This window comes from Hipposideros armiger, unplaced genomic scaffold (genome assembly GCF_001890085.2).
Source record: "Hipposideros armiger isolate ML-2016 unplaced genomic scaffold, ASM189008v1 scaffold_113, whole genome shotgun sequence".
NCBI classification, from domain to species: domain Eukaryota; kingdom Metazoa; phylum Chordata; class Mammalia; order Chiroptera; family Hipposideridae; genus Hipposideros; species Hipposideros armiger.
The window spans coordinates 969062-996833 of NW_017731463.1; the positions used below are offsets into that span (position 1 = coordinate 969062).

Consider the following 27772-nt stretch of genomic DNA (forward strand, 5'->3'; position numbering starts at 1 on the left):
AAAATGCCTAGTGACTCAATAATTAGAGCCAAAGCTTGATGGGGTGGAATTAAGAATAAAAGAGCAGAAAATAATATGGAGACAGCGAGTACTGGAAACCCTTTGGAGGATATGAAGGCGTTGACTACCTTTTTTTTCCCCCCTGATTTTTGGTCTCTAGCATCCGTGTTAGAGGCTTTCTGCAGAAGATTTGATCCTTGGCTACCCTGCCTTAAAAGTGGGAGAGGTAAAAGCTGATGAGAGGGCAGGAGGGCCTTTGTTGGGCCTTCTGAATTTGCGTTTAGTGTAGTATTACCTGGGTACATTATCTGTTGGGTTAACTGCAAAAACTGTCTTTTGTTCCTTCCTCATGGGGTGGTAAGATTGCCTAGAGACTTTTGATTTCTGACCTACCTGGGGTAGTAAAGGTCAGTCTGGCAATGTTATGCCCCAAGTCGGGGAAGATGGCTGGCTGAAGGTGGGAGTTCTATTAGGTCAATATGTTAAATGCGTAGGACTGCATATATATGGTCTCCATGTTTTTGATGGAGTGCTCTGGCCTACAACTGTGCTTGCTATTTCTTTGCCCTTTGCCCAGAGACTTTGTTTTAATTTTTCAAGGAAAAGCTGACAGAGTTAGGGAAGGAATTTTCACAATGGAGATGTAACAGACGCCATTCACCCAGGGCGCCATATTTCTGGCATTTCCCTCTGGCCCTCAGTTGGACAGGTCCCTGGTGCTGACAGTTTTCTTGACCTTCTGGGTTGGTTCTCAGCGTCCCCACTGACACCTGTGGATTTGTCATTTTAAGTCTGCTGAATCAGGTACAACTAGCTTCCATGTTGTGTTGCTGTCATCACCTCTTTTCTCTTTCAGTCCTTATGAATTTCTCTAACTGTAGTTTTAGTGGAACTTTAGAAGAGAGCAGAACATTGACATGTGTATTCACTCTGAAATCTTAACCAAAGATGCTTCACCTCAAAAAAATAAAGCAATTTGAATGTCAGATGATGCTCTTAGGATTGTGACCATTTACTAGTCACTTCCGAACTGTTACTTTGAGGACCTTTTCCACCTGACGATTCCACTTTTTGTTTCCCATCTGCACAATCTCTGCCTTGCACTCACATAGTCGTGTAATTATTAGTTCACGTCTTCCCACTTCACCATATCGCGAGCTCCTCAATAAAGGGGAGCTTATAGCTCCAGATCCCTAAAGTGTTTTATATGACAGCTACTAAAGAGATAATATTGTCTGATAAATTGAAAAACAACTGGTTCCCCCCAAAAGGTGAACTTTTTTGAAGTATAAAGTAGACATTAACTTCACACACAGCCTTTTCCCTGATTTTAAAGTATAGTGACAAGCTGCTTACAATTCCTTAAAGACATCTCTTACTTAGTACATTGTGGTTCCCGGTGGCTATGATATGATGACAAGCCTGGACGTATTTTAAATGAGAGATGTTTCTGATCTCTGCTACTTTGAGGAGTTTCTGCTCAAACAACGGTCTTTGCTTCTCAGCAATTTGCAAGGCTAACTTGATCTTAGCTTTTCCTGTGGCTTCTGAATTCCACATGGGGTAGAGATGGTTTCTCTCAGCCCTTGCACTCTTTCTTCCTCTGTCAGTGGGAAGAGGGCATGAACTGTAAATACAGGCTGATTTGCACTCATTTGGTGTTTCAGCTTCTGCTGACTCTGTTCCCTTCCCATATACCTCAACCCAAATCAGTGCCGATGGTTTCGCTGTGGGTACTTGTTTAGTTTCCCATGTTACTATTGGTATAAAGGAAACTGTCATCGTTCTTTTTGCTGAGAATGTTTTCAACCTACTTTGTCTAAAATTTCTCAATCAAGATACCGCTTCAGAGAGATATTAGTAAAATATTTTTCATATATGAATGTTAAAGGGGCCATTATAATGATAACAACGCCAATCAATATTTTTTGAGTGTTTGCTATGTGCATGGCACCCTTTCCAGGTGTTTCACTTGTATAATTTAATCTCCTGCAAAAACCCAATAGGGTGGCTGCTCTTATTAGGCCCATTTTTCAGATGAGGAAATTGAGGCACTCTATGTTACAAAGAAAATAAGTGATGAGCCCAGTTTGCCTTCCAACTCCACTGTGTCCCACTACCTTCCAGAGCTATTTGTCAGATGACGATATGACATTGCTTATTATTATCTTTGTGGTTTATGTTTTGAACTATCAAGTCAACTGGAATGAAGTTAGTTGTTTATGAAAGGAAAATCAGGGTGCTCTCAAGGAATATCCAGTTTGTTTGCTAAAGTTAATTAATTTTCAGGACTTCTAACCTCAGCCTATGTCAACCTTACATCATTGAACAAAGACGTTTTTCCAAAGCTTCTTAAGTACTTAGGTTCTTCTGCATGCAGTGAATTGGGTATGGGCATGTGAATGGAGAGAGAAGGGTCTGTCCACATTACTTCATGTCTTAATGTTTCTGTAGATCATATTTCATATAATCTTTATCTCAGAGATTAGGAGGCTTAGCTGATATATAGGCTACATCTGTACAGGAAGTCAGTTTTTCTGACGAGTACATTTCATCTTCCCTCTGAGTTTTGATGCCTCTCCATTTCCTCTGTGAACTTGGAGCCTAATAGGAAAGCAAAAGCATCAATAAAATTAATGCATGGCAGAGAGCTGCAGAGAAGCACAAATTGAGATTTGAAGTCCACGGAACAGCCATGAATTAGCACCCTGGTGTGGTGGCAGCCTCTCAGGTGGCCTCCAAAGATGCCCACCTCCTGGTCTTCATGCTCGTGTATGACCTCCTTCCCTTACATGGGGGCTGGACATAGTGACTCAACAATGAATAGAACATCACAGAGGTCGCTTTCAAGGTTCCGTTACCAAGAGAAGGTGGCCCTGTCTCGCATGCCCTTCTCACTCGCTGAGGGAAGCCAGCTCCCTTGTGAGCTGCCCTCTGGAGAGACCCATCTGGCTAGAAACTGAGCCAGGCGCTCAGCCAACAGCCCATGAAGGGTTGAGGCCCTCAGTCAGAGGAGCGGAATCTTCTCTGCCAACAGGCACGTGAGCTTGAGAATGGCGCCTGCTGCATAACTTTTATGTGAAATCTCAGCCCTAGCCAGAACAATTGCAGACTGATGAGAAACTTTGAGGCAAAGGCACTAGCTATGCTGCCCCTGGATTTCTGACCCACAAAGTTGTGAGATGTGTTTGTTGTTTTAATCCCCTAAGCTTTAGTGTAATTTGCTATGCAGAAATGGATAACTTATACGCTTAGGAATAAACACCGTTAGGTTTTCTACTTTTCAGGGTCTGTTCCTCTAGTTTAGCAGATCATAGTGGAGGGATCACAGTGGCTGGGATAAGTGTTCAGGGCTGATGGAGGGAAGGGCCCCCACAGGCAGCCCTGAGGCTGCTCCAGTCCTGTCCCATGGTGGAGACCCCAGATGAAAATAAAAACTGAGGTTAGAGTTAGGCAAGCACTAAATGTTCCATAGCTGAAACTGTTGCATTCAACAGGAGTAATCAAATCATCATGAACTACACCAATAAAGCAAACTACTTTTCTGACTCCTGAAAATGTGTGCAACACTTACAAATTTGGCTAATAATTCACAAATTGGGGATTTTATTTTATGTGACTTTCTTTTAACACAAGTTCTTAAAGTATGGCCCTTTCCCCTGTGTGCAGTTCTTTGGGATTACAGAAACAGGACTCTTATCACACAGACAGATACGTTACATTGCACTCTAGTCTGCAGGTAATTTAAGGTGAGAATAAGAAGTGTGTCCACATTACTGGTGTTGAATAAGGTCACTGTGGAGAAAAGAACAAGTGTGTAGAGAATGAGATATAGACATACGACTATCACCTGCTTGTGTACATGTGTGTACAGTGTCATGTGTCCAGCATACAGCTGTTTCCTACGTTGGGTCCATAGTCCCTGGTTGTTTTGAATTGCTCTTCATGTAGTGATCTTTATGTAATGCAATATTTTAAAGTAAAATGTAGATTATTTTTTCTGTTTGGATATTTTATTTTGAGACATTTTTAATTTCTTAGGTTAAATTGACTATTTGAGTTCTAAAATAGGCTGTTCCACTTTTCATTTTGTGATAACATGATTTCAATAAAAGGACACTGGCTCTCAGCAAGTGTGTACCAGTGGAGTTCATGAAGGAAAGAGTGATTTATGGTCTCAAGTTTTGATTATTGAAAGCAACTGTTTAATCCTGAACCTAATTTTAATCTAGCACATTCTGTCTCTAGTTTCTAACCAATGTGTTCACAGATTGTATACCTTTTAAAATTAATTACATAAATTATTCTAAGGCTTCTTGAATTATCTTTTTTGGTATAGAATTGCTTATTTTTTTTCCCACATGACAAACATAGGCTACAGTCATAAGTTATTATCCCACTTGTTAAAGCCTCAGAGAAGGTTAGTGTCTTGACCAAGGACATGCAGGCTGTTCATAGAAAAGCCTAGAAAAGCCAGAAAGAGTACTATGTTCTTCTGCTTCCTGATCACGTGCTTGGCATTTTATAAAGTTTTTAGGTTTAAAAATAAAAATCGCTCTTCGTTTGGGCCTGGCGTGATTATTAACACACATGGTCATTTACAGGTTGTTTAAAGAGAGCGGTAAAACTCTCCATATGTTCTAATCCTGGTAAGTTGGCATACTTTACAAATAAATGAATAATCGTTTAACGTTCAAAAGAGGCCAGAGTTTCCTCGCAGCACCTCCTTAGTCTTTACACCCTTCCACATAAAACAGAACAGATGCTTCTTGGTTAGACGGAAGTAATACATATATAATAGGAAAGTAATTAAAACTGCTTTATAGACCTGCAGGGAAATGGATGGGTGGGAAGTGTGATGAATCCCAGACAGCGATGGGTGTTCCTGAAAGTCTTAGAGCCAAGGAGAGTCGGAAACGAGTGTGAAATATTTTGCCTCTAATCTAAAGTATAATCACATTAGCATATAGTTGAACATTAGAGAATAAAGTAATCTGAATAAAGTAATAAAGATTTATCACCAAATATCCTAAATTTTAGATTTATGTATGTTCTGAAATCTCAGTCTTACACTTAATAGTTTTAATATTAAGTTAAAAAAAAGAGTATAATTCACAGCCCCCGATAGCTGTATGTCAGGCTGTACATTTAGTTCTAATAGTTCATCGTTGAGGTTGAGAGTGCCAACCCTGCATAGATACAGTTGGAATTTTTCTCTTTGGTATGTGAGGGCTCTAAAACACAAACAGAAAGAAAAAATAGAAACTTTTAAAACTTTGGGTTAGATAATAAGGTTTATTAGCACCAGAAGAGTTGAACTGCTGTAAAAACTCGAAGAGGGAAATCATGTTAACCAACCACATGCCAGATGCTTCTGCTTGCTGCTACTCCCTTTGGTGCCCACAAAACCCAAAACATGGCTAATATTTTCTATTACTTCCTTCTCCTCTCTTTCCCATAAAGAAACTAAAACTTGTGAAGTTGAGGAACTCACTTGAAGTCGTGCAGCAGCAAGTAAAATTTTAAATTGAAAACCAGTTAGGTTTGATACCGTGGCCAATAATCTATCCCATTAAAACTGTATTCCCTTTTGAGAGAATAAGGGGCTATCATCTTGATATAATCTCAATACCCAGGTGTTTTTTCTCTCAAAAAAGACTGAAATGTTGCACATGGAATCAAAACATTTCTGAGTATCTTTTTTCTTGAATCTTTTTCCACCTTAAAAAAATTTTACACACACACACACACACACACACACACACACACACACCCCTCACAAATTCTGTAGCATGGCCATAACTAGAGACCTGATTGGCATGGTGTCTACTCATAAGCACTTTTTTGCAGCTTTTCAGACCTGGGTAACTGAGCACATCCACATCCAATGGGTCTGATTTCAAATTATTGTTACTTAAGTAACTTTTAACCCGTCTAGTAAGGTAGTATAGTCGCTGAATGATAAGAAACGCGACATTTGTTGAGTACATAGTGAATGCATTATCTTAGTTCCTTGATTTTAGAATTTTATCAGTTGAAAACATACCATCTGCCCAATCACAGGTTTTCAGGGAAGGAGCCCTGGAAGACACCACTAAAAATGTATGAATTTAAGTCTAAGTCCTGATTTCTGAAATGTTAAAATGTGCATTTTATGTTAAGGAAATAGAGCACCTCAATACCCTTAACCTTTCCCAAATTGCATCTTTTACCTTTGTTTCCTGTCTACCTGCCAGTATCTAATCTTCTTATTTTCAGCTACTTAAACCTGACTATATTGTTCTGTCAAACCGCTGCTTCCCATTGAATTGTGTTAGCATCTTTCAAGTGTAAAGCCAACTAAGGGAAAATTATATGGAGAAATAGTAACAATGTTGCTTTCCATTGAGAGTTTCTGTGGATGATTAAACAATGAGGTTTCATGGGTTAGACACTTTTGCGACTTGCTTAAGACGATGTATCTGTGGTTAGGACCTTGTGACATTTATTAAGTTATGCGGCGGTACCTGATACTGCATGAGATTAAAAGATGAGGAAACTCAGTATATTCACAAGAAAGGATTCATGTGGGGAAAATTCGTAGGAATAATATTATGTTTTAAAATGATGGATAACGTCAGAAGACAATTGTATCTTTTATGAGTTTCGACTTGAATATGAATGATTTTATTGTGTGTGTTTCTTTTCCTTGTTCCGAGAATGAAATCATACACTAAGTTGACTACTAGCATTTCTTTCGTGGTTTTCCCATCAGCCTATTGCTGTATCACCAGAGGGATATAGAAATACTGGATTATTATTAGCTAATGAATTCCGAAGTCAGAGACCTTTGGATTCACTGTAAGATTTTCTTTAAGAGGTAGCCTGCACAGATCCAAAGGGAGTAATTTCATACATGCATTTGCTAGCTTTATTTGAGTTTTACGCATTTTATTACATTATTTATAGCCATATTACCTCCAGTGAAAATCATTTGTTAATCCCTTTTATTTAATTTTTGAAGTATGGTCAAAGTTAGTTGGGCTGTGTTTTTACTACTTTGAAACATGAAACAGTTTGTGATATGTTTTCCTTATGTGGTCTAAGGAGTGAAGAGATTTGTATGAGAATCTTAATCAAATTTTTAGATTGATATTTGAGACCGAATTTTTAAGAAATGGAGATAGTGGAATATTATTAGGAGGGGAGTATCATTTTCTACTTGCCATAATATTTGTTGCTGGATCTGGGCTCTGTTCCCAGCTCCAAATAGAAATGCTAAATTATCTTGGTTAGAATTCTCATCCATCGTATGCTTCAATTTCCCACTTGTCTTTCGTAATTCTTTCTTGGGATTTTGCCAGAGTCAACTAGAAAATGTCTCGTGTACTTTAAGCTTTCAGAGAAAAGACATTGTAAAATGCCTCAGTTATCAAAACCAATCTGTCCAATCTGTGATTATCCACTTTGTGATTTTTCTTCCAGAAATCTTTCATTTCACAAGAGTTTCCCTGGCTACTTGGCACAAATCTGGTTAGGACAAATTCACCTTATTCTAGCTAATATATGTATGTAGGTAATACAGAATGCTTTTGATTAACCTATGTCCAAACTGATTTATAAAACACACTGTCTCCAAAATACAATATACTTCCCAGGCCAAAAAAAAATGCATTTAAGAACATACTCCCAGTTTTCGATGATCCGTCCCACTTCTTCCTTGTGTAAGCATGGGTAGTTTGTGTCTGTGCTAATCTCAATACCATAATCAAAGAGTTATTCTTTTATTACAACAACTTAAAGAATTATTACAGGAAATGCACCTGTTATTTCTATATGAATTCTACTAGTTCAGTGAATAGAATTAACCTTTGTCATAGGTCTTTAGGTACATTGGCAGATATGAACATTTATCAATGTAAAACTAGAACGTGGCAGTAACAGGAGTGATTTGCCTCGTTTTCTGATGTTAAACAAATTTTTCCAATTGGTCCTTGAAAGACACTCACAGTTTGTCTTTGACTGGGCCGTGTTCATGAGACTTTGTATTTGTGAAGCAAGTGAAAACTTGAATACTTTACCCTTGACCCCACTGATACCCCTTGGGGTTGTTTTTTGTAATGGGACCAATGAGTGTGCCTTCTCGGTGCCAGAGATGGTCATGACTGCTCAAGATGGCCAGAGGTGTTTTCACAGCTGGCTCATGGCCATTCATTCTGTCTTTTTCTTTCTTTCTTTTACAGCTGTTGTGAACTTGGACAATTCTGTGGTTGACCTGGAAACTCTTCAGGCGCTATATGAGAATGTGAGTAATAGAAAGAACTTTACGTGTGAGTATATATGCTACATACACAGTGCTATCACTGCACACATCTGTGCTCGTTGCTTTCATAAGGAAATTTGATGTGGTTGCACTGAATTTATGTAAGTATAGGTTTGGTAAAGTACTTTCTAGGAACACATAGGACAAATGTGCGGTTCATAGTTTTTTTTAAAGACTGATTCAAAGCATGCTGCATGTGAGGTCGTTCACATTCCCTGTTTTTTACTAGAATCATAGTGAATACTTATATGGAGGTTTGTTTGAGCTGAGATTGTTTTGTGCACTGTCATTTAATCTTCATGTGAAAACTATAGGTAGGTACTATAATTACTCCTATTTCACCTATAGCAAATTTAGGCATGGAGAGGTTAAATGACTCGCTCAAGGTCACATAGCTACTGTTGTGGTGTAGCTGGGATTTAATTCATTTTGGCTCTATTTCTCTAAACTGCCACAGTTTATTTTACTAAGTGGCAGGACATTCAGGGTTTCTTCTAGCAAAACTTTTTCTGAAGAAGGTGGTAGGAAAAGAGTAAGGTGTCAGAGGGAAATGACCAAAGCATGGCGTTGTCCATGCCTTTGGAAAGTGTGACCTGTGCAGTGATACAGGAAATGGTTTTAGCTGGGACATGGCATTAAATAACGTTTAATGGCATCAATTCACATTGTTAGAAAAATGCTCTTTTCAGTGTTTTTTGATTATATCTATGAGAAAGTCTCACGATGGTCTTATTTTTGTCTCTAATATCTTTGGGCTTTTTTTGTTTTTTTTTCATTTTGCTTCTGATCTTGCCTGTACTCTGCCTGGTATTTAAGCTTCCCTGCTCTTTGGGGGCCTTATTTAGTACCAAGTCAAAGAGTTCTTGGCTCTGGGAGACATATGGGTGGACACGATGCAGACTGTCTTCTCTGACCACTCCCTGAAAACAGTGTATTCAACCTGCCTATCCACTCTTGAATCTGGTGCTTTTTAAACATATGGATACATGATCTCCCCTGTGAGACTGAGACCTTTGTAAGAGAAAACATTTCTCATGGTGATTCTGTTGATCAGGTGTAAAGTTGGTACCCAGAGAGCACAGTGAGCAGAGGCTCTCAGTTAGATGGAGTCATCAGTGAAGATGGTCTGAGTGGCTTAATTATGTGGCTGTCGCTACACGATGGAAAACTGGAAAAAATAAATCATGTATTTAGTGTATTACTAACCCAGTGAAATGCATATTTGAAATGTAATCATTTAGAGGGATAGAGAGTTTTCATTTCTCTTGAATCTTTGATACCAACCCTCTCCCAACCATGTGAGCCATATGGAAGAAATGAGGAAACCTAACAAGTAAAATAATTTCCTTGACAGGTCATAATGATGTATGACGTCAGTGTATATATAACTATTTTTGTGTGCATACATTATATGTGCATGTATACACATGTTTATATATATATACAATATATGTGTATATGTGTGTCTATTATTTGACATGAATGTCTTATTTTAATCTGAGGTATCCATATACAGACATATATACAGAAAAAAATGCAGAAGTTGAGGATAACTATATTTACGAGGGAACTTTAATTTTTAGTGATTCAGAATATCTTATTTGAGAGTTTTAGCCTCTCACAGTAAATTAATTTCACAAAATATAAATTTCCGACTCTGAGCAAATTAGACAGCCTCCCAGAATTCATGTCTAAATTTTTATCCTCAGTGCCCATGAAAATAGAACAAGTACTAGCTGGCATTCGTTAAATTTGTGGTTTTCTTTTTGTTGTTGTTAAACCTAATGGTTCAGGCTTTCATTGTGTCGGGAAATCAATTACTGTTTTGGTGAGGGTGGCTCACAATAATATTAGTTCAGGTACAACTAATAGCCCTCTTCAGTACTTAAAGAATCCATATAGATGATAGATAATTGTATATAACTTCTGTGCAAATAGGACTCATGTTAATTCCTGATTAACAGCCATTAATGTGCACGTCCAAAGAAGGCAGAAATATTTGTTTATTCGTGGCAATATCCCAACACCTAGAGTTATGTAGTATTGGGCACATAGGAAGTATTCAATAAATGTTAAATGGATGTTTATAGGAATTAATGAATGGGACATACTGATAGGCTTTGTTTTAAGACGTCGTTTGGGCTTGCTAGTATATGGTTTTCAAATCCATTTTGCCTACTCAGACTGATTGATACTCTGGAATAAAGGTCCATATTAAGCATCTGTTTCTGCTATTCTCACTTTTTTTTGTAATAACTTTTTAAAAATTAAAATATAGTTGGTATACAAAATTGTATTAGTTTCGGATATACAACATAGTGATTCAACATATATCTTACAATGTGCGCACCACACTAAGCTAATAAGTCTGTTACCATGCAAAATTATCACACTGCTACTGACTATATTCCCCCTCACCTATTTCACCCCTCCACCCCCCATTTCCTCTGGCAAACTTCAATTTTCCTTTGTTTCTGTAAGTCTGTTTCTGTTTTGTTTTGTTTGTTCATTTGTTTTTCTAAAAAAATCCACATGTAAGGGAAGTCATGCAGTATTTATCATTCTCTGTCCGACTTATTTCACTTAACATGACACTCCTTAGGTCATCCGTGATCTCATACATGGCAGGATTGAGGCCAGTACCAAGCTGTTTTGATTACTATAGGCTTGTGGAATAGTTTGATATCAGGTAACAAGATAGCTCAAACTTTGTTCTTTCTAAAGATTGCTTTGGTTATTTATGGTCATTTGTGGTTACATATACATTTTAGAATTGTTTGTTTTAGTACTGAGAAGGCCATTGATATTTTGATAGGGACTGTACTGAATTTGTGGATTGCTTTGTGTAGTATAGTCATTTTAATGATATTAATCATTCCAATCCATTAGCACTGTATATTCTTACATTTACTTGCGTCCTCTTCAATGTATTTGAGTTTTCAGAGTACAGTCTTTCACCTACTTGGTTAAATTTATACCTAGATATTTTATTCTTTTTAATGCAGTTGTAATTGGAATTGTTTTCTTAATTTCTCTTTTTGATTGTTCATTATTAGTGTAGAGAAATGAGATGGATTTCTGTATATTAATTTTGTATCTTGTTACTTTACCGAATTCATTTATTAATTATTTTCATTTGTTGGTTGATTCTTTAGGGTTTTCTATGTATAGTATCATGTCATCTGCAAATAGTGATAGTATTACTTCTTCTTTTCCAAATTGGATGCCTTTCATTTCTTGTCTGATTGCTGTGACTGCAACTTCTAATACTATATTGAATAATAATAGTGAAAGAGGGCATCCTTGCACAGTTTCTGATCTTAGAGGGAAAGCTTTCGGCTTTTGACTGCTGAGTATGATATTAGCTGTTTGCTTGTCATATATAGCCATTATCATTTTGAGGTAAGTTCCTTCTATATCTACTTTGTTGAAAGTTTTTTTTTTTTATCATAAGTGAATGTCGAATATTGTCAGATGCTTTTTCTGCATCTATTGAGATGAACACATGATTTTTACCCTTGGTTTTATTGATGTCTGTCATGTGTCACATTAATTTTTTTGTGGATATTAAGCTATCTATGCATCCTTTGAATAAATACCACTTGATGATGGTGTACAATTTTTATAATGTATTGTTGATTTCAGTTTGTTAGTATTTTATTGAGAATTGTTGCATCTGTGTTCATCAGGGAGATTGGCCTGTAATTCTTTTCTTTTTTTGTAGTGTGAGTACTGCAGCATTTTACTAGCTCTGCAGTTTTTCTGGGTTGGGGAACACCATTTATTTGTCCACCCAATGGATGTGCTGCAGTGATCAATACCTGCTTGATCAATCTCCAAGTGGAGTGGCCTCCATGTGTGCCCTATGACACCCTCCCGTTCTTGCTGGATATAGCTCTAAATGGGGAAGCTGTGGCTGCGATACAGGGGTCCTGCATGTCTGTCAAAGAACCTGGATAGTGCCCCCATGCTCTCCAAGTGTAGGGTAATATAATCATTGGTGGTTCCTGGATCCTCATGTCCTGGAGTTTTCCCTCAGCTCCCAGAGAGCTCTCAACCTTCTCTATGTGGTCTCTCTCACCGCTTTGTTGTACAGAAGCTCTATAATTGCCCCTCAGTTGTCTCTCAGGAATATTTGCATTAAATGTAGGTGTATATCTGATGTGTTCTTGTGAGAGGGTGAGTTCAGTGTCATGTGCTATTATCTTGGACCCGCCTCCTTTAAGAGAATGTCATGTGCAAAATAATTAATAGTTATTCCAGTGAGATCTGGGAGCCCAGTCATCCTTTACTGCATGCTGCTATATATAAAAAGTGATGATAAGGATATTGGTTGAATATTTGAAAAGGTAAATTAGGATAGAAAATGTTTACATATTTTAAGAATTCTGAGTCATTAAGGACAACTGCTGCTGACCTATTTACATATAATTGTCTTTAGTTTCTTAGGAATAAATGCTGAGGCAAAATCAATGATTTTTTTTTTAATTGGGGAATTGGAGGAGGGAACAGTGTTGGGGAATCAGGTAAGGGGAACAGACAAGTTGCTGTCCTTTTTTTCTTCAGTCTAGTTGTGGAGGACGTTGCTTCACTGGCCCATGTTGGTATTACCATTGCGCTCTTCCCAGGTGAGGCATTTGCTACCCGGCCATTGGATGGCCGCTCACGGCAGCTCACAAAAGCGCACTCCAGCTGCCGGCCAGCCCCACTGCAGCCTACGCTGTCGCCGGCGACTCATGGCAACCCAGCTCCAGGTCAAGCTGTTGTTCACCATCTTAGCTGTAGAGGGCGCAGCATCACTGGCCCATGTGGGATCCGAACCAGGGCCCTCCTGCTCAGAGCTGGCTTCCCAAGCCAACTCCTAACCAACGCGCCAGTCAGCCAGCCCAAAATCTGTGATTTTTGATTGATGTACAACATTAGTAGATAAAGGCTCCCCAGCTGTGAAATAATATGTCTCTAACAAAGCAAGGGACTTTTCCTAAATGAAAAGAGACTTGAAATACATATTCCCTATACGTGAAAAAGATTTGTTCAAATCCCTTCTTTCCAGTTGTTTACGTTCCTAAAAGAGTTATGATCATTTGAAGAACAGGATATCTGAAATTTTTAGAGATAATAATAATTTAATGTTTATTATGTACCAAGCACTATTCTAAATGCCGTACATATATTAATTAATTTAATTCTCTAAGTGCCTTACCTATGAGTTATGAGAAAGAAGTACTATTTTTATCTAACCCATTTTAGAAAAAAAGGAAATAGACACAGAGTGGCTATTATAACTCAGAGTTGACACCTGGTTACCCCCCTCGAGACTGTGCTCTTAAGCACAGAATTTCCTGACTCCTGAGAATAATGGAACAGAGCATTCCAGGAGGAGCTGAGACAGCGCTGTGTGGTGGAAAAGAATATGGGCTAAAGTAGTCAGAAGAAGTTTGTTCAGGTTTCATTTCAGCTCCACAACTTAAGAAATACATGCCTTTAATAAGTTATTTGTTCTCATACAGTTTCTATTTGCTCATTTCTTAATAGGATTTCTAATAATTCATAATAACATCAACTTTTTGTCACCATTAAGTTGATGTAAAAAGTTTCCTAGACCATTCAATACTGTTTTGCCTTGTTTTTTTGTTTATTTTTTTGTTTGTTTTTTAAAGATTTTTATGGGGGAATTGGGGGATGGGAACAGCGCTGGGGAATTGGGGGAAGGGGAACAGACAAGTTGTTGTCGTTTTGTTCTTCAGTCTAGTTGTGGAGGACGTTGCTTCACTGGCCCAAGTTGGCACCATGATTACGCTCTTCCTGGGTGAGCAGATTGGTCGCCAGCCACTGGACGGCTGCTCACTGCGGCTGCCGGCCTCTCATGCTGGCTGCTGGCTACACACGGTAGCCCATGGCAACCCACTGCCACAGGGGCTGCAGCCTACGCCGTCCCCAGCGACTCACACAGCCCAGCTCCAGGTTGAGCTGTTGTTCAGCATCTTAGCTGTAGAGGGCAGTGTCACTGGCCCTCATGTGGGATCCGAACCGGGGCCCTCTGGCATCCCAAGCCAGTTCTTAACCATCGCGCCACTTGGCCGGCCCTGTTTGTTTGGTTGTTTTTTTTGTAAAACTAAGGTTGGGCATAGAACTTCAAATAACAATGATTTTCAAACTGTAAATGATTGTCTCTTAGATGGTAGGATTACGGGAAATAAAGGTTATATACCACATGAGTGTAATTTCAGTAAAACTGATCCTTTTGCTCAAGGGTCAGAAGATTTTGCCAAATGAAGTAGAATAAATGCCTGTAAGTTTACATGCAAATAAATTAATAGGAAATACTTTTTAAAAAAATTGTCAAATTAACAAAGGTACTACCATATTCACAATCATCATTTAAAATTTTATATCTTATCTTTGGAAATATTCTCAAAGACACAATAAAGTTACAAATGTAGTACAAAGAACTTTTTTTTAATATATATACCATTTGGAATAAATTGTCGGCTTATATCCTTATCATCCCTGTTGGCTGTTTGTGTATCTCCTTTAGAGAATATCTTTAGTCCATTTTTTAATTATCTTATTAGTTTGTTTGCTTGAGTTGTGAGAGTTTCTTATATATTTTGAAAATTAACCTCATATCATATACATGGTTTACAAATATTGTCCATCTTGTCTATCTTTGCTTTTGCCTGTGTTTTAGGCATTATCTCCTTGAAATCATTGCCAAGACCAATGTCATGAAGCTTTCTCTTAAGTTTTCTTCTGGGAGTTTTACAGTTTCAGCTCTTACATACAAGTCACTATTCCATTTTGAGTAGACTTTTGAGTATGGCATCAGATAAGAGTGCAATTTAATTTTTTCTATGCGGCATCCAGTTTTTTTAGCACCATTTGTTGAAGAGACTATCTTTTCCTATTGTGTGTTTTTGGCACCTTTGTTGAAGATCAATTGACTGTGTATGCATGGATTTATTTCTGGGCTTTCTATTTCTGTTCCATTGGCCTATATATCTGCTTTTATGCCCATACCATACTGGTTTAAATTGCTGTAGCTTTGTAATATAGTTTGATATCAGAGCAATATATTTATTGTCCTTTTTCAAGATCGTTTTGCTATTTTGGGTCTTTGTTGTTCCATATGAATTTTAGATGTTTTTTCTACTTCGTAATAAAAGTCAGTGGGGTTTTGACAGAGAGAACACTGAATGTGTAGATTGCTTTGAGTATTATGGATGTCACAATAACATTAAATCTTCCAACCCATAAATACAGAATGTCTTTCTGTTTCTGTCATGTTTAATTTGCTTAATCAATGTTTTATAGTTTTTAGTGTACAAGTTTTCACTTCCTTAGTTAAGTTTATGTTTATGTCTTTTATTCTTTTGATGTTATTCTAAATGGGATTGTTTTCTTAATTTTCTTTTCAAGTAGTTCATTATTAGTGTATAGAAACACAGCTGATTTTTTTTGTATGTTGATTTGTGTCCTGAAACTTCACTGAATGCATTTATTAGTTCTACCATTTGTGTGTGTGTGTGTGTGTAATTGTTAGGGTTTTCTATGTGTAAAATTATATCATTGTAAAACAGAGACAATTTTACTTTTTCCCTTTCTGATTTGTATGCCTCTCCTCTCCTCTCCCCTCCCCTCCCCTCCCCTCCCCTCCTGAGCCCTCCCTTCTTTTTTTCTAATTGCTCTGGCTAGATCTTCCAGTGCTATACTGAATAAAAGTGGTGAGATTGGGCATCATTGCCTTTTTTCTGATCTTAGCATAGCATCTTTCAGTTTTTTACCATTGAGTGTTATTAGCTATGATATTGCCATATATGACCTTTATCATGATGAGGCAATTTTCCTCTCTTCCTAGTTTATTATGAGTTTTTATCATGAAAGGGTGTTGAATTTTATCAAATGCTTATGACTTGATTTTATCCTTCGTTTTGTTAATGTGACGTATCACATTAATTGATTTTCATATATTGAAGTGTCCTTACATTCCAGGGATAAATCCCAACTGGCCATGGCAAATGATCATTTTAATGTGCTGTTGAATTCAGTTTGCTAGTATTTTGTTGAGAATTTTTGCATCTAATGTCTATCAGGGATGTTGGCTTTTAGTTTTCTTTTTTTGTAGTATCTTTTTCTGGCTTTGGTATTAGGGTAATGCTGACCTCATAAAATGTGTTTGGAAATATTCCTTCTTCTTCAGGTTTTGGGAAGAACTTGAGAAGGATTGGCTTTAATTCTGCTTTAAATGTTGGTTAGAATTTGTCAGTAAAGCCATCTGGTCCCGGGCTTTTATTTGTTGAGAGATTTTTGATTACTCATTCATTTTCCTAAGTCATTATAGGTGTGTTCAGACTTTATTTTTTTTAATTCAGTATTAGGAAGTTATGTGTTCCTACAAATGTATCCATTTTTTCTAAGTTATTCATTTTGTTAGCTTATAATTTTTCATAGTTGTTTCTTATGATCCTTTTTATTGTATGGCATCAGTTATAGCTCTCATTTCTTATTGTATTTATGTCTTTTTTCTTCTCAGTTATTCTAGTGGGTTGTTGGAAAAGTATGATGCATTTTTGCAATAAAAAACATAGAAAAAGTACGTCATGACTTTTCTGACAACCCAATAGCTAAAGTTTGTCAATTTTATTAAAAACAACCCCAACTCTTAGTTTTATTAATTTTTTCTTTTGTTTTTATAAACTTATTTCTATTTTAATTTTTATTATTAGTTCTTTTTCTAGTGTTTTGAGGTATAAAATTAGGGTGCTTTTTTTTTAATGTAGGTGTTTATTGCTAAACTTCCCTTTTACTATCGCTTTTGCTGCACCCCATAAGCTTTGATATGTTCTGCCTTTACTTTCAATTGTCTCAAGATATTTATTAATTTACCTTTTGATTTTTTCTTTAACCCATTGGTCAGTGTGTTGCTTAATTTCCACCTATTTGTGAATTTTCCAGTTTTCCTTCTGCTATTGACTTCTAGTTTCATTTTATTTTCATTAGCAAAGATACTTGCTATGATGTTAGTCTTCTTAAATTTGTTAAAATTATTTTTGTGAATTCTAACATGGGATCTATCCTGGAGAATGCTCTGCATGTGCTTTAGATGAATGTGTATTTATTTTATTGTTGTTGAGTTGAAAATTCTGCATATGTCTGTTTGGTTCATTTGTTCAGATGTTAATCATGTCCAGTGTTTCTTTGTGATTTTCCATCAGCTATTATTATTGAAAGTGGTTACTAATTGGAGTCTCCTACTATTTCAGGAATATATCTATTATATAATGCCAAATATAATAGAAAATATCTATTGTGTAGTTATAACAATGTTAGTACTGTTTTACCTGTTACAAATAATTGAATATATAGCCCTTTTATGTGGTATTTCCTCTTAGAGTTCTAACATAAAAATTATTACATAAAAATATCACCTAAGTATTTGAAGATTCTTATTATTAATACAATAGTATATGAACCATCATTATGAGAAGTCAGTATAATTATTTTAAAGTCCTTAAATATAATGTTTTCTAGAACAGGCACATTTACATTTTTTAAAGCTATTCTGTGCTGTGGAGAAAAAAATCAATTTGAGGAAAATGGAGATTTCACAGAGTAGTGGATACAATTTTAAATATTTTGTCATTTAAAAGATGACATTTTAAGTAGCGGTTTCAGGAGATGAGGAAGAGAAGTCACATGGATATCTCAGGGATAATAATATCCTGCTGAGCTGTGAGCAATCCTGATACATTCAAGGAACAGCAGAAGGCCCAAATGAAATGGTGTGAGGGAGAGGAACATAGTTGCAGATGATCAGAGATGTATTGAAGGGACCGGCTCCTCTAGAGCTTGGTAAGCCTTTGTAGGATTTTGACTTTAAGTAAAATGGGAAGTTAATACAGGGTTTTGATCAAAGGATTCATGTTTCAGAAGGAAAGCTCTGATTGCTGAAGAATAGATTATGAGGAGGCAAGGTAGGATGTCAGAAACTGTTAGGAGTAAGATATGATAAGTAAGGGCTTGGGCCGCAGTAGAAGCAGTGGAGCTGCTGAGTAGTAGTCAGATTCTGGAAATACTTTGAAGAATAGGTCAGTAGAATTTGCTGATGGTTTACATATGCATTGTAAGAAAGAAGAATCAAAGGCAACCCGAAAGATTTTGGCCCTAGCAATGTGAACAATGGGGTTACCATGAACTGCTATGTGGAAGTGGTTTGGTGAAGGATGGGAGAAACAATCTGTTTTGGCCATGTTAGGTTTCAGTTATCTATTCATTCAAATGGATATGTGGAGATAGACAGAAAGTGGGATGTGGGGTTCTGAGTTAGGTAGTCTATCATTCTGGGTCCAATGGGCAACACAAATCACAGAATAATGTAAACAGGGAAATTTATTATAATAAATGCTTAATCTGTGGTGGGAGAGTACAAGGATGTAAAGATAACTAACTGGTACCCTAGGGCTGAGGGAGAGGACCCAAGGAAGGAAAAACTTGGAGGGATGCCTCTTTCCCTAAGGATATGGTACAGATCTTCCTGGAGCTCTCTGGTTTGCCTGGGCCACAGCGGGTCCCCAGAAAGCAAACACCTGGGTCACAGTTGGTGGTGGGGCATGCAAGAGTCAGGGTGTTGCACGGAGAAGCTCAGGGTGTACAGTGTCCATGTTGACAGAGCTCAAGAAACAAGCCTCAGGCTACAGGTGAGCCATGGCTGGTGCCGGTACACAGTGCATTGTGTCTATGTAGAGACCTATGGGGTCGTTGGGCATAGGCTGGAGCTGCCAGGTTCCAGGAGGCTCTGCACACTCTCGGTGTGCTACTATGGCTGTGCTGGAGCAGAGGACCCCCAGGTGTCCTCACAGATCCACACTGCTGATGGTGCCCCAGCAGGAAGAAAAGGCATACACCTGCACACAAGAATCAGGAAGGGCCCCCTTCCTCCTTTAGTGTCCTTCCAGCACCTCCTACTGGCAAACCTTGCCATTGCACTCACTATATGGAGGAAATTCTAAGAGCCCCATCCATTATCTCAGAGTAGGTTCAATGCGGGTAAATTGGGGGCTGAGAATCAAACGACTAGCATAGAAGGTAGGGAGGGTCGAGGCTTGGGGAGGTTTGGTCTTATTTGGCATGTAATTCATGTGTAATTTATCACTCCATGTGATCTGAGTCTTGCTGGTTTGAAGGTATCTCCAGAAGGAAAAAAGTAATATGTCCATGGTTGAGCTTGGTTTGGGATCTCTTTGGAAATCTTTCAAACTTTATTTTGTTGGTATAACTGTAATTATTAATTCCAGGTCTGAAACAGTGTTTGAAAGGTATTTGAATAGAATCTTAATTTTGCTTTAGTCGTTTCAAAATGGTATGTGAGGGAACATTTGAATTTTACCTAGAAAAAATAAACTGGCGTTTAATGTTTAAACTCAGTTTTGTTTTTGTTATTAAATGTATGAGGAATAATCTTATTTAGCATTTTACTTCTTATCCTTGAGGACAAAAAAACGCACAGTTAACCTGAATCCTTTCCCATAAATACATGCTTTCTTTTTGCCAGATGCTTAAATGTCATTGAAATATTTTAAAGTAGTTGTATTTGATCTCTGTGAAACAGATGGAAGTAGTTGTTATGCAAACCTTATTTAGAATATAGTCTCTTTTTTTCTCTCCTGATTGCATATATATTTGGCAGTGAGCTTTCTCTTCTAGTTGTGAATGAATTGTGGGCAGTCTCCAAATCTAAACACACCCTAATTTCAAAACACACAATCCTGAGGGCCGGATTCCTGTTTACTGAGGGACAAAAATCTAGTGAAACCACATAGTTACTAAATACAGAACATCCTACTGAGTTTTTAAAACCAAAGATCTTTATAGTTTATTCAGGGTTACTGACTATTACTGAGTTCAGATAATAAAGACTTCATAAGCAGTATTTAACATACACAATTGGTTAAATATATCTTTTGTTTCCAACTTTTAATATCTACTCCTTATATGGAATGGGGCATTTGTGAGTGGGTGGGAAGTGATGGATGGTGGAGGAGGGAATGGAGGAGTAGATGAGGTACATTCCTTTTTTTTTTTTTTAGTGTTTGAGTGATTAACATCAAGTCAGAAGTGTATCTGTAAAAATGTCCATGTTGAATTGTGTTTTTCAGATAACGGTTCAATTTTTCCTTTATTTCATATTCAAGAAACAAAAAGATCTTAAATATTAAAATAAAACTAAACCCCAAAGTGAATCCTATTAGAAGTTGACTTGAAAAAGTTTTTTAAAAAGGGGGGGGGGAGCGGAAATCCCATACCCTTTTGTCATTAAACAGCTCTAATCCAATTAGAAGGAGAAAAATAAAGCAGGTAGGCTTGAAAGAATTAGAGGTTTAAATTTACACTTCTCAGGATTGGATTTCACAGGCATGCTTTATAGTTTTAGTAATCTTGACTTAGGGTAGTAGTTGACGTACCATAAACTTTAACCTGGAAGAAGGATATAACACGTGTCACATGATAGCACCCTTCAAAGTATATGCCGTATTACGTTAATGAAAATGAATTGGATTAACCATCTGTGTTCCCATACTTCCTAGAGGCATTTAATTGATTCTTGTTTTAAGCAACATTTAATCAGTAGTTTCTTCAAACAAATGTGAGAGGGGGGTATTGACTTTCTCCATGTAGATGTTTTAAGACTATCATGCTCTCACGTTTCATTGTTTCATTGAGTTGGTTCATGGAATCCCTGCAAATATGCTTATTTTCAACTATAAGGTGAATTTCAGAATTAAAAAGGAAAGCTTTAGATCTTGAATCATTTACAGATGACTCTACAGACTTAATAAAAACCAGAAATGATATTTCTCTCTTGTATATCTAGGATGTGATATTGCCTGCCAAATCATGAAATTAGTGACTGATTTCTTACAGCTACACTTCTTTTAGATCAACTATCTCCAGTGAATTCCTGCACAATGAAAGTTAAAAGGGTTAACTCTGCTGCATTGGAAATATGAGGAAATAAATGACATGGGATTGTTCATATACATTTTTCATCTTATTGTAATATGAGACTGTAATTTGATTAGTGATATCCAAAAGGCTGACTTATTGGAGAACAGTTAGCATTTGTATGTTCACTTTTGGCTTGTAGAGTTCTTGGCTATTTACTCTTTGCAGGTAGGTTCTCTGAGCATTCCTGTTTCACATTTATTTTTTAGTTTTGCTTGGTCTGGCTATGGAAAACCGTGGTGTCTCCGCTGTACCACCTGGCGCAAGCTCTGAGCTGTTTTCCTTCCTGCCCCGCTGGCCTCTCTGTTTCTCAAAATCTCCTAGATCAGCAGTGACAAAAACTGTCCATTCAGACAGGAAATTTCTACTTAGCATCTCCTCCTAGTAAATATTGCTGAACCATCAGTTCTCATTCCTTCCTTCCTCAGGAATCCCAGTCACAAATTGTCCCATCCTAGACTCTTAAAGACCTCACCTTTTGAACACTGAGCCTAGATATGCCACACATGCATTCGCGTCCTTTCCAGTGTCATGAAAGTGCTATCTATTTTTTTACCTTAGTATTGTATTATGTTGGCACATAGTGAGCCCTACAAAAAATTGTTACCAAAAGAATGTGAAGAATGGTGCTTTTAATACTAGCCTTGACAAGTTTTCTTAAATAGAATATCTTTTCAAATATCAAGGTTTTGATAATTATTTTCATGATGGCACGTATTTTGAGGCAGGAAGAGTAACTGTGATCAGATGTTCTACAAAGCGAATTTGAGGACCAGTTTTTACTTTTACACTTGAATCAAGGACTCTTGCGTTCTCTTCATTGTGACAGGAAGTCGAGTGTCTGATGGTGTATTATAGAATCTGTTTCCCAAATGGAGGGCAGTTGTTGAGCTGCTTGGATTAATGCCTTACGTCTCCCCAGCACTTAACCTATGTGCACATCAAATACTTCCTTCTTATATGTCCAGGAAGGAGACTGACAGGGGGATTGTATTCAAAACACTTTGGCCTTCTACCTGCTCCTGACCTTCTCCATTTCCTTACCCAGCCACTCATCTTGTTTTCAATTGCTAGACCCACTGCAGAAATGAATCCCTTGAAATTTACTGTCACTTAACACTGAAATGTTTGTCTTTAGGCCACCAGCGTTACCCCTTAATTTTTCCTTTTTGAGCCTCTTTACTAACTGAGCGATCTACAGCAGGTAAGTCATCCTGGGTGGGTACCAGTTAGACCAGACCATTAATTCTCAGTGCGTCCAATAATTCCTTATTCTGATAAATATGTATAATGTTTTCCTTACCATCCTGAAAAGAAATTGATGGGTTATTCAGTATATCTACATATATAACTTAAATTAGCTAATATCTACACTATAATATAAAGTAAAAATAACAAAGTAATTTGTATTATATGATCAATTTAATTATGTAAATGCTTAGCAATGATTGGAACAGAAGATATAATGAAGTAGACAAACTTGTCGTTTGTTTATAATTGCCTTGAATACAACAGCCTAAAAATGGCTTCATCACTACTAATAGGATTTTCTAACGTGGCAAACACTTAGTACAGTTGAAGTATGGATTTTCTTTTTTTTTATTTTTTTTTTTTTATTGGGAAATTGGGGGATGGAACGGCGCTGGGGAATTGGGGAAAGAGGAACAGATAAGTTGCTGTCCTTTTGTTCTTCAGTCTAGTTGTGGAGGACGCTGCTTCACTGGCCCAGGTTGGCACCATCATTGCACTCTTCCCGGGTGAGGCAGATCAGTCGCCGGCTTCTGGACGGCCGCTCACGGTGGCTGCTGGCCGCTCACGCTGGCTGCTGGCTACACACGGTAGCCCATGGCAACCCACTACTACAGGGGCTGCAGCCTACGCCGTCGCCGGCGACTCACGGCAGCCCAGCTCCAGGTTGAGCTGTTGTTCAGCATCTTAGCTGTAGAGGGCAGTGTCACTGGCCCTCATATGTGGGATCCGAACCGGGGTCCTCTGGTGTCCCAAGCCAGCTCTTAACCAACGCGCTACTCGGCCTGCCCAGAAGTATGGATTTTCTTAGTTAGATATGGCTGGTGGCACCATTTCTGAAAAATTCCATGTATGCTAAAGTATAGTGTTTAATATTTAATTAAATATTAAAATAATATATATAAAATAATAGTCTATATGAATACCTGAAAAATACTTTGTGCTTACATGTTTTCTTTTCCAACTTATGTTTTTGTACATAGTACAGTTCTAGGAAATACGCCGGTACCCCGACCCCCTGAAAGGAGAACCTGTTGGGTTGCCGGAAAAGTCATGATGTATCTTTTCTGCTTTTCGTTGCAAAAATGCGTCATGACTTTTCCAACAACCCAATAATTTTGTTGAGCAGCTAAAATATACATAAAATTTTAATTATTATATGAGAATTCAAGTGCTAACTTTCAATGAAATAATAGTTTAATATAAAATATAAGGCACTTTCAGTCCCAACCCCTAAAAAGATCACGAAGTTGAGCTGTTTTGGGGAGGGGAGATGTGGTATCCATGTGTAGCTAGGAGCGCAAGTATTGCTTGAATGTGTTGACTACAGGTTGTCACCACCAATTCAACACCAAAAGGAGTCACCGATTTGAGGTGTGTCAGGGAAGAGAGACTTACTTCAGTGCAAACAGCTCAATTGTGACACAGCGCAGCTATGGAACAGGATGGCTGTGACAACTCAACAGTGATATAGCTCAGTCATGCTACCACATGGCTACATAAGGCTGCCTAGGCAAAGCATTTCTAGTGTCACAGCTCTGCACTGGTGACACATCTCTGCCCTGCTGTAGTGGTACAGCTTGGGCTGGGGAAACATAGTCTCAATGGAAGCTAAAAGTAACTTCCACGGAGACAGAGGTGAAGCCAGCTTATATAGAGAAGAGTTCCTGCTCCTAGCCCCTGATTGGTCTGTTATATTGCAAATGAAGACTCCAAATCCTCTTAGCTTGATTTGTTCATAATGCATTGTCCAGATGGGTTGGAATGAGCCATTCTGATTGGTTGATGGAGATGCAAATGAGGATATAGCTGCACAACTCCAATTGGACGGGGAAAGTCTCAGTCCTATTGGTAGGAATAAGAGCCTAGGAACTCTCCTGTAAGGGTTGACTCAGATGGCTGGATCGTGCAGGAGTCATGCAGCTCAGTTCAGCTCTTCCCTGAAGTGCAGAGAGAATGAGAAGCTCCCGTTTAGCCATGACCACGAGATCATTTATAAATTTGAGCCCAGTTAAGTCACCAGGAGTCCTTTTGAACAGGCACTTTCATTCCCTGGGTCAACAAATGCAAAGATGCCTGTGCCAGATTTTACACTTCCCTGAAAAATTCTGACCCAACTACTGAGCTACTACAAATCTCAGGCCTGTCTTTAATATGTACTGACCTGAAACTAGGGGGTATCCAAGATTACTACTATTTGGAAAGAGAGGACGGGAGAAGAAAAAAGATCTGCTATTATTGCTGTCCTCAAATTCTTTATAAAGTAGATGGAGAATAAATCCTTAATGGACAAAAAAAAACCAAAAAAACTTTTGCAGTGACTTTTATGTTGGCTTACCCCTAGCTTTGATCCCTGCTATTTTTTCTTGTATTTTAATTCTACATGTAAACCTTGTTTGATAATGGAAATACTCATTTGCTTCTCCTATTGTAGCTTCTTTTGGTCCCTGAGGAAGCCTCCCCTCAGTAGAGCATGAATCACACATCCCTGTGTGTTGTGTCGAATTGTTTATAAGCACCCTGTCTGTCTCTACTGGGCATTGTTTTTATATTAATTATATCCTGTGATCTTCCCCTGGCTTCTTTCTTTGAGAACATTAACAAACTTCTTAGCTTGGTAGAGTATGGAAAGTATTTCTTGCACATTCACTCTTTAATAACTATTCAGCTCTCCTGGGAGGACAGTCTTTTCTGACACATATACTAAACATTTCCCAGTAATTTTCCATGATGGCAGACAAGCATTAGAGAAATGGTTAAGTTGGCTAGCAACCATGATAAATTTTTCCAACCTGATGCCATAAATCTTCACTGCACCTCCTCTAAATCCCTTTATACTGCTGATGCTACAGTAATATACTTAGGTCTAGGAATATTATAGTTTATGTAGAAGACTTGCAAGATTGGTTTGTGTATGGTCATATAAGGTAGAGATTTTTCAATGGTTGTGAATGTTGATTGTTTTTATCAGTACCTGCTAAGAGCCTTGGTTATTACTAAAGCTGGGTCAAGACTTGAAATTATACATGAACGCTAATAACATTTGATGATTTTGACATATTAGCTTGAGAGGGCTTCACCTTTCCTCCTTATTGCCCATGATTGCAACAACCAAAATTTTACTGGGCAATAAATTTATTAAGGGAATAGTCAGTTCTCTTAATAAAGATGTAAAATGCCTATCATGTTTTCTTCAGTAAACTTGTTTAAGAAGTTGAATGATTCCAGATGGCATCTCATGAGTCTTTGGCTCTGAATTTTTTTTTTTTTTTTACACTTACATATTTTTGGTTAAGTGCTCAAGATTTTCAAATCCCTGATGGGGGTTCAGCCCTTAGACATAAACTTGAGATTGCTATGTGTATGTCGCCACCATTTTGCAAATTCCCATTAGCCCTTGGCATTTAAAGACATTCCCAGTTGTTTATTGTACCTGGGGAAGAAAGACCTGTGGGGCTGTAGGATGTGAGTCTGTGGACCATAAAAAGTACATCTTTTGAAAAGCTAGTTTTCAGGATTAGAAGATGGATGAGTCCACAAGTAGTATATAGACCACCCATTAACTCTTGAATGTGTAATGTTTAAAAGAATACTTTAAATTTTCCTTTATATAATGCAGAAGCATTTCCCTTTCAAATTGCTAAGAAGGCCCTAGTCCCAACACTGAAAAGGCTATTTCATCCATTATGTGCCTAATATACAGATTTTTCTTCCAAATAAAATGAGAGACCCTAACCATAAGATGGGTGGTTGTCAAATTAAATGGTGGATGTCAAATATGTAACTAATTAACTACAAGCTAACGTGATTAGTGCTAGGCTAGTGCTGTGGAAAGAGCAGAATAATTGCTGAAGAGGCAACATTTATTTGATCTTGGGGTATATATCAGAAAATATTACTAAGAACAATGTCAGAGAGTTTACTGCCTATGTTTTCTTCTAGGAGCTTTATGGTTTCAGGTCTTACATTTAAGTGTTCAATCCATTTTGTGTTTATTCTTGTATACAGTGTAGAACATGGTCAAGTTTCATTCTTTTATATGGGTCTCTTCAGTTTCCCCAACACCATTTATTGAAGAGACTTTTCTTTACCCCATTGTGTATTCTTGCCTCCTTTGTCATATATTAAATGACCATATAGTTGTGGGTTTGTTTCTGGGTTCTCTATTGTGTTTATTGATCTATGTGTCTGTTTTTATGTCAGTATCATACTGTTTTGATTACTGTCACCTTATAGTATAGTTTGATATCTGATAGCATGATACCTCCAAGTTTGTTTTTCTGTTTTAAGATTGTTGTGCCTATTCGGAGTATTTTGTGGTTCCATATAAACTTTAGGATTACATCTCCCAGCTCTGAGAAAAATGCCTTCGGTGTTTTGATAGGGCTTGCAATAGACTATATAGATTGCTTTTGGTAGTATGGACATAATAACAATGTTAATTCTATCTGTGAGCACAGTGTATGTTTCCATTTGTTTGTATCTTCTTCAGTTTCTTCAATGTCTTATCATTTTTCAAATACAGATCTTTTACCTCCTTAGTTAAATTTATTCCTAGGTATTTATTCTTTTTGATGCAATTGTAAATGAGATTGTTTTCTTAATTTCTTTTCCTGACAGTTCATTATTGGTATATAAAAATGCAACTGATTTCAGAATAATAATTTTGTATCCTGCTATTTTACTGACTTTATCATTTCTAGTAGTTTTTTGGTGGAATCATTGGGGTTTTCTCTGTATAGTATCATCTGCAAGTAATGACAGCTTTACTTCTTTCTTTACAATTTGAATGCTTTTATTTCTTTTTCTTGTCTGATTTAATCTTTCAATTAAAAAAATACTGCTAACTATATATCATGAATTATACTGGTCACTAGGATCATAGAGATACATAAGATGTGACCCTTTTCGTCAAGAATCTCCTGTCAATAGAAGATGAGTGGGCATATATGAACATCACCAGTCAGATATTGTGATAAGCACAGCATAAAACACAGTAAATATAAGTCTCTGTGTTATCAGTCTGGAGAAAGACTAATAATAATGAGGATCTAGATGGTCAGGGCAGACTTTCCAGAGGAGCTTACACCTAAGCCAAACCAAGAGCACCAAGCTAGCGTGGGTCAATCATATTCCAGGCAGAAGATGTGTGATAATGTGAGGTACTGGGTAGATGCCCGTGCCTTCAGCAGTGACTGGGAATGCAAGAAGCAGAACAAA

The 27772-nt window shown here is 37.5% G+C and overlaps 1 protein-coding gene across 2 annotated transcripts in view; it reads left to right on the plus strand.

Annotated features, from left to right (window-relative positions):
• The window catches only part of FMN2 (formin 2), a 360055-nt gene that overhangs the window by 202244 nt on the left and 130039 nt on the right, over positions 1-27772 (plus strand). For both annotated transcript variants that reach the window (XM_019647547.1, XM_019647548.1), the window contains exon 8: positions 8223-8284. In XM_019647547.1, the coding sequence (XP_019503092.1) occupies positions 8223-8284 (62 nt within the window). The remainder of the gene's footprint in view (positions 1-8222; positions 8285-27772) is intronic.